Source organism: Camelina sativa, chromosome 18, assembly GCF_000633955.1.
Source record: "Camelina sativa cultivar DH55 chromosome 18, Cs, whole genome shotgun sequence".
In the NCBI taxonomy this organism is placed as follows: domain Eukaryota; kingdom Viridiplantae; phylum Streptophyta; class Magnoliopsida; order Brassicales; family Brassicaceae; genus Camelina; species Camelina sativa.
Window position 1 is genome coordinate 16045881 of NC_025702.1, and position 11687 is coordinate 16057567.

Sequence of the window (11687 nt, forward strand, 5' to 3'; positions counted from 1 at the left end):
CATGACTTCGAATATATGGAAGAAGAGACAGGAAGGTTATATTTTGATTTTTAAAAGTCAGGGTCTGATATAAAAACTGAAATTTAGATAAACTTTTGTGAATTTTCAAAAACCAAATTTTCCTAGGTTTTTAAAATTAAAAGTATTAGTTGGGCCGTCTATAATTGGGCCGGACTAAGTGAACCCAATATCAATCAATGGGGCGAATCCTTAAGACCCGACAAACTCACTTTGCCTCCTCCGACGGCGATGATCGTATCGCCACCGCCTTCCCCCTCCGACCCTTGACTTCCCCCTCCGACCCTTGGTAGACCGATCAGACACCAGCTCTCTCTATCTGTGAATCTCTCGGAAGCTTTTTCCGTGTAGAGAGTAGAAGAGAGATGGGAAAACCCAAAGGAGATGCTTTAAGGAGCAAAGCTCGTCCATCCAGCAGCAGGTGAAACTTTGTTCCTTCATCCTTCATCCTTCTTCTCGTTTAATTTCTTCTGATTTTATCTTTTACCACGTCTTTGCTTCGTTGGTTTGGTACTGAATTGAGCTTTTTCTGAATAGCTTGGCGGCTTCTCTGTTGCCTTCTGCCTCTGCAGCTGCGGCCGTAGGTTTTGGTGGCTATGTCGGTAGCTCTAGATTCGAAACTTCTATATCAAACGAAGACTCTGCTCCCTTCTTGGTATGTTCTGCCTGCCCCCTCTTCGTTTGTTTCTGCCCACTTGTTTTGCCAGTTTCTCATATTTTGTGTATATGATGGGATTGTAGGATTTGGATAGTGAGGTTTCCCAACACTTGCAACGTCTTCCTAGGAAAGACCCTACAACAAAGGTAACTTAACGGGCTTTCCATGGTTATTCAATTTACTACGAGACCTGTTTTCTTGAGTTTTCTTGATTGTGATTTTGTTTGTTTCAACAGATTAAAGCTCTTGCTTCCCTGTCAGAACTGATTAAGCAAAAGAAAGGAAAGGAACTTCTGCCAATAATCCCACAATGGGTATGTTTCTTTCATACTAGGGGTAAATGTTTTCTCTAACAAGGAAGAAATCCTTATCTTCAGAAGTTGTATTAAGTTTGATGTTATAGATATGCTAATAGTATCAGGACTGGGGATATCACTTATGCTGATGGAATTGGCACAAATTAGTCTTTGCCTTGGAGCACGTAGATCACTCTATTTCTCACGTTGCAGTGCTATTTTTGTCCTACTTGTCCAGACATTTGAGTACAAGAAGTTGATACTGGACTACAATAGAGATGTTCGGCGAGCTACGCATGACGTCATGACTAATGTTGTCACTGGTGCCGGGTTTGACTCTCAATTTTCTCTTGCTTATTCTTTTTCTTGCCGCGATGCAGTGTTTCATTTATTTATTTATTTAGTATCATACACTTGGATGTAAGGTAGTCTTCTTGTATCATGAGTGATATGATTTAGCTTTGAAGTTCTTCTAAAATCTATATCATCAATATTTTGTTGGAATGGTTTGTTTGTTTGTAAGTGCTGTAGAAGCTTTTCTATATTGAACATGTCAGATAAGAAATGTGTCTTGATATTGTCTTACCATGCATGTGATACTGCCATTTTATGCCTTGTCCCTCTATGTTTTTGTATTCTGTATTAATTCTTAGTTTCTTACGTGTTACTCAGGAGAGATTTAGCACCTCATCTAAAGTCTATAATGGGGCCCTGGTGGTTTTCGCAGTTCGATTTGGCATCTGAAGTTTCTCAAGCAGCAAAGTCTTCTCTACAGGTTGGGTCCTCGTTTCGTGATTCAGTTTTCTTACTGGAGGTTTTTTTTTTACTCTATGTGTGGAAGCCCCACCGTCGATTAGAAACTCTCTTGTCGTATTATTAGATCAGTAACCTTTTTAATTCTGCTCAGCAGGAACTTTTTAAAACATTAATATTCAGATTCTCATTTAGCCGTCTAACTTTTAAACAGGCAGCATTTCCTTCCCAGGATAAGAGATTGCACGCCTTGAATTTATGTTCAACTGAGATTTTTGCTTATCTGGAGGAAAATCTCAAACTTACACCTCAAAATTTATCTGATAAAGCCCTTGCTTCAGATGAATTAGAAGAAATGTACCAGCAGGTACTCCATCTCGGTGATTCTTCATGCTATTTTTCCTTGTTTGGGTTTTCTTTTCCAATGTCTTATTTTCCGTTGTTTTCAGATGATATCGTCATCTCTGGTGGCATTGGCTACACTACTAGATATTTTGCTCCGGGAACCTGATAAAGCTAGCTCTGCAAACGTTAATTCTGAATCGAAACTTGCCTCAAAGGCTAGGGCTCTGGCAATCTCCGCAGCNAGTCTAACAGCTGCATCACGGGTGATCATGCTTGATTCAGAGTGGAATCCTTCTAAGACAAAGCAAGCAATCGCACGTGCATTCAGACCGGGACAGCAGAAAGTGGTGTACGTTTACCAGCTCTTGTCCAGAGGAACACTTGAGGAAGACAAATACAGGAGGACAACCTGGAAAGAGTGGGTCTCAAGTATGATTTTCAGCGAAGAATTTGTGGCGGATCCATCTCAGTGGCAAGCTGAGAAGATTGAGGACGATGTTCTTAGAGAAATCGTGGAGGAAGACAAAGTCAAATCATTCCATATGATCATGAAGAATGAAAAAGCTTCAACAGGTGGCTAATTGCGTAACTTTTACCGTTCAAGTTTTCTGTTTCACCATGCATTTAATGATGCTTCTTTAACAGCTTGTTGTATTGTAATAAATAAACTTATCTTGTATCAAAAGTTTGTGTAACCCATTCATACTCTTGTTTGATAAAGCAACCTCCAAATAAGATAATTAAACAGTTCATTGTGGTGAATTTATTGTTATCATTTATATTATTAGACTACAATTTAATAACATGGTGATTATAAATACAGGCTAGATACAAAACATAATTAGACTTGACATGACTTCGAATATATGGAAGAAGAGACAGGAAGGTTATATTTTGATTTTTAAAAGTCAGGGTCTGATATAAAAACTGAAATTTAGATAAACTTTTGTGAATTTTCAAAAACCAAATTTTCCTAGGTTTTTAAAATTAAAAGTATTAGTTGGGCCGTCTATAATTGGGCCGGACTAAGTGAACCCAATATCAATCAATGGGGCGAATCCTTAAGACCCGACAAACTCACTTTGCCTCCTCCGACGGCGATGATCGTATCGCCACCGCCTTCCCCCTCCGACCCTTGACTTCCCCCTCCGACCCTTGGTAGACCGATCAGACACCAGCTCTCTCTATCTGTGAATCTCTCGGAAGCTTTTTCCGTGTAGAGAGTAGAAGAGAGATGGGAAAACCCAAAGGAGATGCTTTAAGGAGCAAAGCTCGTCCATCCAGCAGCAGGTGAAACTTTGTTCCTTCATCCTTCATCCTTCTTCTCGTTTAATTTCTTCTGATTTTATCTTTTACCACGTCTTTGCTTCGTTGGTTTGGTACTGAATTGAGCTTTTTCTGAATAGCTTGGCGGCTTCTCTGTTGCCTTCTGCCTCTGCAGCTGCGGCCGTAGGTTTTGGTGGCTATGTCGGTAGCTCTAGATTCGAAACTTCTATATCAAACGAAGACTCTGCTCCCTTCTTGGTATGTTCTGCCTGCCCCCTCTTCGTTTGTTTCTGCCCACTTGTTTTGCCAGTTTCTCATATTTTGTGTATATGATGGGATTGTAGGATTTGGATAGTGAGGTTTCCCAACACTTGCAACGTCTTCCTAGGAAAGACCCTACAACAAAGGTAACTTAACGGGCTTTCCATGGTTATTCAATTTACTACGAGACCTGTTTTCTTGAGTTTTCTTGATTGTGATTTTGTTTGTTTCAACAGATTAAAGCTCTTGCTTCCCTGTCAGAACTGATTAAGCAAAAGAAAGGAAAGGAACTTCTGCCAATAATCCCACAATGGGTATGTTTCTTTCATACTAGGGGTAAATGTTTTCTCTAACAAGGAAGAAATCCTTATCTTCAGAAGTTGTATTAAGTTTGATGTTATAGATATGCTAATAGTATCAGGACTGGGGATATCACTTATGCTGATGGAATTGGCACAAATTAGTCTTTGCCTTGGAGCACGTAGATCACTCTATTTCTCACGTTGCAGTGCTATTTTTGTCCTACTTGTCCAGACATTTGAGTACAAGAAGTTGATACTGGACTACAATAGAGATGTTCGGCGAGCTACGCATGACGTCATGACTAATGTTGTCACTGGTGCCGGGTTTGACTCTCAATTTTCTCTTGCTTATTCTTTTTCTTGCCGCGATGCAGTGTTTCATTTATTTATTTATTTAGTATCATACACTTGGATGTAAGGTAGTCTTCTTGTATCATGAGTGATATGATTTAGCTTTGAAGTTCTTCTAAAATCTATATCATCAATATTTTGTTGGAATGGTTTGTTTGTTTGTAAGTGCTGTAGAAGCTTTTCTATATTGAACATGTCAGATAAGAAATGTGTCTTGATATTGTCTTACCATGCATGTGATACTGCCATTTTATGCCTTGTCCCTCTATGTTTTTGTATTCTGTATTAATTCTTAGTTTCTTACGTGTTACTCAGGAGAGATTTAGCACCTCATCTAAAGTCTATAATGGGGCCCTGGTGGTTTTCGCAGTTCGATTTGGCATCTGAAGTTTCTCAAGCAGCAAAGTCTTCTCTACAGGTTGGGTCCTCGTTTCGTGATTCAGTTTTCTTACTGGAGGTTTTTTTTTTACTCTATGTGTGGAAGCCCCACCGTCGATTAGAAACTCTCTTGTCGTATTATTAGATCAGTAACCTTTTTAATTCTGCTCAGCAGGAACTTTTTAAAACATTAATATTCAGATTCTCATTTAGCCGTCTAACTTTTAAACAGGCAGCATTTCCTTCCCAGGATAAGAGATTGCACGCCTTGAATTTATGTTCAACTGAGATTTTTGCTTATCTGGAGGAAAATCTCAAACTTACACCTCAAAATTTATCTGATAAAGCCCTTGCTTCAGATGAATTAGAAGAAATGTACCAGCAGGTACTCCATCTCGGTGATTCTTCATGCTATTTTTCCTTGTTTGGGTTTTCTTTTCCAATGTCTTATTTTCCGTTGTTTTCAGATGATATCGTCATCTCTGGTGGCATTGGCTACACTACTAGATATTTTGCTCCGGGAACCTGATAAAGCTAGCTCTGCAAGCGTTAATTCTGAATCGAAACTTGCCTCAAAGGCTAGGGCTCTGGCAATCTCCGCAGCCGAGAAGTTGTTCTCTTTCCATAAATGCTTTCTGAACTTTCTAAAATCTGGAAGCCCTAGTATTCGGTCAGCTACTTATTCTTTATTAAGCAGCTTCATCAAAAATGTTCCTGAAGTCTTTGGCGATGGCAACATCAGATGCCTTGCACCAGCTCTGCTTGGTGTTTTCCGAGAAAATAATCCAACCTGCCACTCATCAATGTGGGAGGCTGTCTTGCTGTTCACTAGAAAGTATCCTCAGAGTTGGGTCTACTTGAATGTTCATAAATCTGTTCTGAATCATTTATGGCAATTTCTAAGGAACGGTTGCTATGGATCCCCACGGGTTTCTTATCCTGCACTGATATTGTTCCTGGAAGTTATGCCAACACAATCTGTAGAAGCTGATAAATTCTTTGTGAATTTTTTCAAAAACTTATTAGCTGGAAGAATTATATGTGATTCTTCAAGTACGGATCAATTATCACTTCTTCGGGCAACAACTGAATGTTTCCTCTGGGGATTACATAATGCTTCAAAGTACTGCGATGGTCCCAATCCCATTCATGATCTCCAGGTTGATCTAATTGATAAAGTCCTCGTGAAGATTCTATGGGTAGACTTCTTTGAACTATCTAAGGGGAGCGTTCCACCTATTCAGAGGAAGTCAGCTGAAACTCTTGGCATGGGTAATTCATTTAGTTATCTGCAAGAGCTAGGTAGATGCATCATAGAAATCCTTTCAGGGATTAATTTGCTCGAACAGAACCTGCTGTCTTTTTTCTGTAAATCTGTTCAAGAGAGCTTCTTGGATATGCTTCAGCAGGGAAACTTAGAGATAGTTTCGGGTAGCGTGAGAAAAATGATTGATTTTCTCTTGTTATTGGAGAGATATTCAGTTTTGGAAGGTGAGAGTTGGCCCTTGGATCAATTTACGGGGCCACTGCTGTCAAAGGCTTTCCCGTGGATAAAATCATCTGTAAGTTATTGTCCATGTTTTGTTAGCATGTTATGTCATACATAATATGATCTTTTTACTTGATTAACTCATGATGTTTATACGTTATATTTGTCATTTTAGGAATTGGTAGATGGTGTGAAGCTTTTGTCAGTTTCAGTATCAGTGTTTGGACCGAGAAAGATAGTTCCAATACTAATTGATGATATAGAGACTTCTACCCTTCTCTCTGTTGAAAAAGGGAGGGATATGAGCCCAGAGAAGTTCATTAAAGTTTTTCAAGAAATTTTTATTCCTTGGTGTATGGATGTATGTGACTCGTCGACTGCAACTAGACAAGATCTCCTGCTTTTATTACTTGATGATGAATGTTTCACTCAGCAGTGGGATGATGTCATTTCTTATGTATCTAACCAACGACATCAGGGGTGCAATAATCTGGCTGCTATGAAAGTGCTTTTAGAAAAGGCAAGGGGTGAAATTACAAAAAGAGGTTCTGGGCAGGAGTTGAATCAAAGAGTAGGTTCTCGGCCAGAGCATTGGCATCATAAACTCATAGACTCAACTGCTATAAGTCTTGTCCGTTCCTCCTCAGGGACTACATCCTCTGCTGCTCTGTTCCTGTGGTAAGTTAGTCAGCATATCTTTAAACTGTATCAAAGAAAGAACATATTCTAGTATATTGCTTATTTGCTTGTTCTCAGTTCTTATTCTATATTTTTGTGTATGCAGTTCAGTTCTGGGCGGTTCAACTGAAGACAGCAGTATTTCTTTTGTGTCAAGAAGCTCGTTGGTCTTGATATATAGAGGGATCCTTGAAAAGCTGCTATCTTTTATCAAATTGTCACCGTTATGCTCATTTAATGATATATGTNTTATTCTTTTTCTTGCCGCGATGCAGTGTTTCATTTATTTATTTATTTAGTATCATACACTTGGATGTAAGGTAGTCTTCTTGTATCATGAGTGATATGATTTAGCTTTGAAGTTCTTCTAAAATCTATATCATCAATATTTTGTTGGAATGGTTTGTTTGTTTGTAAGTGCTGTAGAAGCTTTTCTATATTGAACATGTCAGATAAGAAATGTGTCTTGATATTGTCTTACCATGCATGTGATACTGCCATTTTATGCCTTGTCCCTCTATGTTTTTGTATTCTGTATTAATTCTTAGTTTCTTACGTGTTACTCAGGAGAGATTTAGCACCTCATCTAAAGTCTATAATGGGGCCCTGGTGGTTTTCGCAGTTCGACTTGGCATCTGAAGTTTCTCAAGCAGCAAAGTCTTCTCTACAGGTTGGGTCCTCGTTTCGTGATTCAGTTTTCTTACTGGAGGTTTTTTTTTTACTCTATGTGTGGAAGCCCCACCGTCGATTAGAAACTCTCTTGTCGTATTATTAGATCAGTAACCTTTTTAATTCTGCTCAGCAGGAACTTTTTAAAACATTAATATTCAGATTCTCATTTAGCCGTCTAACTTTTAAACAGGCAGCATTTCCTTCCCAGGATAAGAGATTGCACGCCTTGAATTTATGTTCAACTGAGATTTTTGCTTATCTGGAGGAAAATCTCAAACTTACACCTCAAAATTTATCTGATAAAGCCCTTGCTTCAGATGAATTAGAAGAAATGTACCAGCAGGTACTCCATCTCGGTGATTCTTCATGCTATTTTTCCTTGTTTGGGTTTTCTTTTCCAATGTCTTATTTTCCGTTGTTTTCAGATGATATCGTCATCTCTGGTGGCATTGGCTACACTACTAGATATTTTGCTCCGGGAACCTGATAAAGCTAGCTCTGCAAACGTTAATTCTGAATCGAAACTTGCCTCAAAGGCTAGGGCTCTGGCAATCTCCGCAGCTGAGAAGTTGTTCTCTTTCCATAAATGCTTTCTGAACTTTCTAAAATCTGGAAGCCCTAGTATTCGGTCAGCTACTTATTCTTTATTAAGCAGCTTCATCAAAAATGTTCCTGAAGTCTTTGGCGAAGACAACATCAGATGCCTTGCACCAGCTCTGCTTGGTGTTTTCCGAGAAAATAATCCAACCTGCCACTCATCAATGTGGGAGGCTGTCTTGCTGTTCACTAGAAAGTATCCTCAGAGTTGGGTCTACTTGAATGTTCATAAATCTGTTCTGAATCATTTATGGCAGTTTCTAAGGAACGGTTGCTATGGATCCCCACGGGTTTCTTATCCTGCACTGATATTGTTCCTGGAAGTTATGCCAACACAATCTGTAGAAGCTGATAAGTTCTTTGTGAATTTTTTCAAAAACTTATTAGCTGGAAGAAGTATATGTGATTCTTCAAGTACGGATCAATTATCACTTCTTCGGGCAACAACTGAATGTTTCCTCTGGGGATTACATAATGCTTCAAAGTACTGCGATGGTCCCAATCCCATTCATGATCTCCAGGTTGATCTAATTGATAAAGTCCTCGTGAAGATTCTATGGGCAGACTTCTTTGAACTATCTAAGGGCAGCATTCCACCTATTCAGAGGAAGTCAGCTGAAACTCTTGGCATGGGTAATTCATTTAGTTATCTGCAAGAGCTAGGTAGATGCATCATAGAAATCCTTTCAGGGATTAATTTGCTCGAACAGAACCTGCTGTCTTTTTTCTGTAAATCTGTTCAAGAGAGCTTCTTGGATATGCTTCAGCAGGGAAACTTAGAGATAGTTTCGGGTAGCGTGAGAAAAATGATTGATTTTCTCTTGTTGTTGGAGAGATATTCAGTTTTGGAAGGTGAGAGTTGGCCCTTGGATCAATTTACGGGGCCACTGCTGTCAAAGGCTTTCCCGTGGATAAAATCATCTGTAAGTTATTGTCCATGTTTTGTTAGCATGTTATGTCATACATAATATGATCTTTTTACTTGATTAACTCATGATGTTTATACGTTATATTTGTCATTTTAGGAATTGGTAGATGGTGTGAAGCTTTTGTCAGTTTCAGTATCAGTGTTTGGACCGAGAAAGATAGTTCCAATACTAATTGATGATATAGAGACTTCTACCCTTCTCTCTGTTGAAAAAGGGAGGGATATGAGCCCAGAGAAGTTCATTAAAGTTTTTCAAGAAATTTTTATTCCTTGGTGTATGGATGTATGTGACTCGTCGACTGCAGCTAGACAAGATCTCCTGCTTTCATTACTTGATGATGAATGTTTCACTCAGCAGTGGGATGATGTCATTTCTTATGTATCTAACCAACGACATCAGGGGTGCAATAATCTGGCTGCTATGAAAGTGCTTTTAGAAAAGGCAAGGGGTGAAATTACAAAAAGAGGTTCTGGGCAGGAGTTGAATCAAAGAGTAGGTTCTCGGCCAGAGCATTGGCATCATAAACTCATAGACTCAACTGCTATAAGTCTTGTCCGTTCCTCCTTAGGGACTACAACCTCTGCTGCTCAGTTCCTGTGGTAAGTTAGTCAGCATATCTTTAAACTGTATCAAAGAAAGAACATATTCTAGTATATTGCTTGTTTCCTTGTTCTCAGTTCTTATTCTATATTTTTGTGTATGCAGTTCAGTTCTGGGCGGTTCAACTGAAGACAGCAGTATTTCTTTTGTGTCAAGAAGCTCGTTGGTCTTGATATATAGAGGGATCCTTGAAAAGCTGCTATCTTTTATCAAATTGTCACCGTTATGCTCATTTAATGATATATGTTCATCTCTTATTGTTGAGGGTATAGAGTTTGATTCGAGTAGTACTGTGGACGAGATCGTGGTTGCTAAGTTTGCAGCTGAAGTTATTGATGGTAGTTTCTTCAGTTTGAAGGCTCTGAATCAGGACGCCACTCTACTTTCAACTATTTTGTCTTCTATTTTAATCATCGACTTGGAGAGTAGAATGACATCACTAGTGGATGATACGCAATATGAGTCCAAAGAGAAAAGAAAGGATCGGAATCTTGTGTGTGATTTTATTCATGCTGTTTGCTCTAAGATGGATAATCAGTTCTGGAGATCCATAGACTATGATGTCCGGAAGAGTTCAGCAAGCATTTTGGTTCAGTCCCTTAGGTCTGTTGTCCTACTTGAGGATGATCTGCAACCTTGTGAACTTACACTATTATGTGCTTCAAGGATGACCGAGGTGTTGGAATATCTCTCACTGGATCAAAGCGATGAAGAAAATATATGTGCCCTCCTCGTGCTTGAAAGTGATGTATGGCCTATGTGGGTCAGCCCCAGCACGTCAGCTAGCATAAATACGCATGGTATGCCTGTTCATTTGTGCGAATTGAAGAAATCTAAGAGTGAAAGATTTGTTTCCTTCATTAACAACCTGATCATGAAAATGGGAATTCACCGATTTCTTGTTGGCCACAAAGATGATGGGTTTGCCTCTCAAGCTTGGTTTTCCGTAGAGATACTCTGCACGTGGGAGTGGCCAGGGAGTAATGTTCAAACTTCTTTCCTGCCAACTCTTGTCTCGTTTTGTAAGAGTGAACCATCAAGTGGGGGCTTACTAAATTCTATTTTTGACATTCTACTCAATGGTGCTCTTGTGCATGGAGAGGATGAGACAGTGAGCTTAGGGAACATGTGGATTGACTTTAAGAATAACATAGAGGACATCGTAGAACCATTTTTGAGGGCTCTGGTGTCATTGCTTCACACTTTGTTCAAGGAGGACCTTTGGAGAGAAGAAAACGCCATGGGTGCTTTCGAAATGCTCACAGATAAACTTTATATAGGGGAAGAGACGAGCACAAACTGTTTGAGAATCATTCCTTTCATTATGAGCACTATGATTTCACCATTACGTACAAAAATAAAATCTGGTGTTTCTGGTAAAGATGCATTACTGCCACTAGAAGTTTTGCTTATAAATTGGCTAGAGAAGTCTTTGTCGTTCCCTCCTCTGGTACTCTGGCAAAGTGGGGAAGGTGAGGCCCGATTTGATTTTCCTTCTTTTCATTGGTCATGGCTAGTGATCTTATCTTGAACTTCTATGAACAATGCTTTGATTTAAATGTAGGGTTAGGCTCGGTGGTGGATAGAGCAATTATTTTTTATATAACAGTATCGACCTAGTGATATTACTGAGTCCTCACCTAAGAAGTGGTCATAGTTGGCATTAGATGGACATTCTAGGAAGCAATTTAAGACTGAGTTTTTGTTCTTTTGCATGCCCAGCTGATCGTTGTTTTTTTTTCTTGTCTTTATCAGATATGCAGGATTGGTTTCAGCTTGTTATCTCTTGTTATCCCGTAAGCGAAAAGGCTGAAGAAGCAAAGGAACTACAGAGGCATATGAGCAATGAAGAGAGAACACTCCTGCTAGACTTGTTCCGCAAACAAAAGCAAGATCCTGGTGCATCAAGTGTAGTTACCCAACTTCCAGCTGCCCAAATTCTGCTGGCGAGACTAATTGTTATTGCAGTTAGTTACTGTGGAAATGATTTTAATGAGGATGACTGGGATTTTGTCTTTTCTAATTTGAAGCGTCTGATCCAGTCTGCAGTAGTTGTGATGGAGGAAACTTCTGAGAACGTCAATGACTTCATCA

General features: G+C 39.3%; 1 protein-coding gene across 1 annotated transcript in view; it reads left to right on the top strand.

The window, feature by feature from the left end:
• Positions 229-11687, top strand: part of LOC104761935 (E3 ubiquitin-protein ligase listerin-like) — a gene marked incomplete in the record, with an annotated part of 14850 nt that continues 3391 nt past the window's right edge. Inside the window, 12 exon segments of the mRNA XM_010485125.2 lie at positions 229-439; positions 556-673; positions 760-822; positions 913-990; positions 1211-1302; positions 1645-1747; positions 1940-2092; positions 2175-2302; positions 8021-8987; positions 9090-9592; positions 9699-11065; positions 11349-11687. Coding sequence (XP_010483427.1) covers positions 384-439; positions 556-673; positions 760-822; positions 913-990; positions 1211-1302; positions 1645-1747; positions 1940-2092; positions 2175-2302; positions 8021-8987; positions 9090-9592; positions 9699-11065; positions 11349-11687 — 3967 coding nt within the window.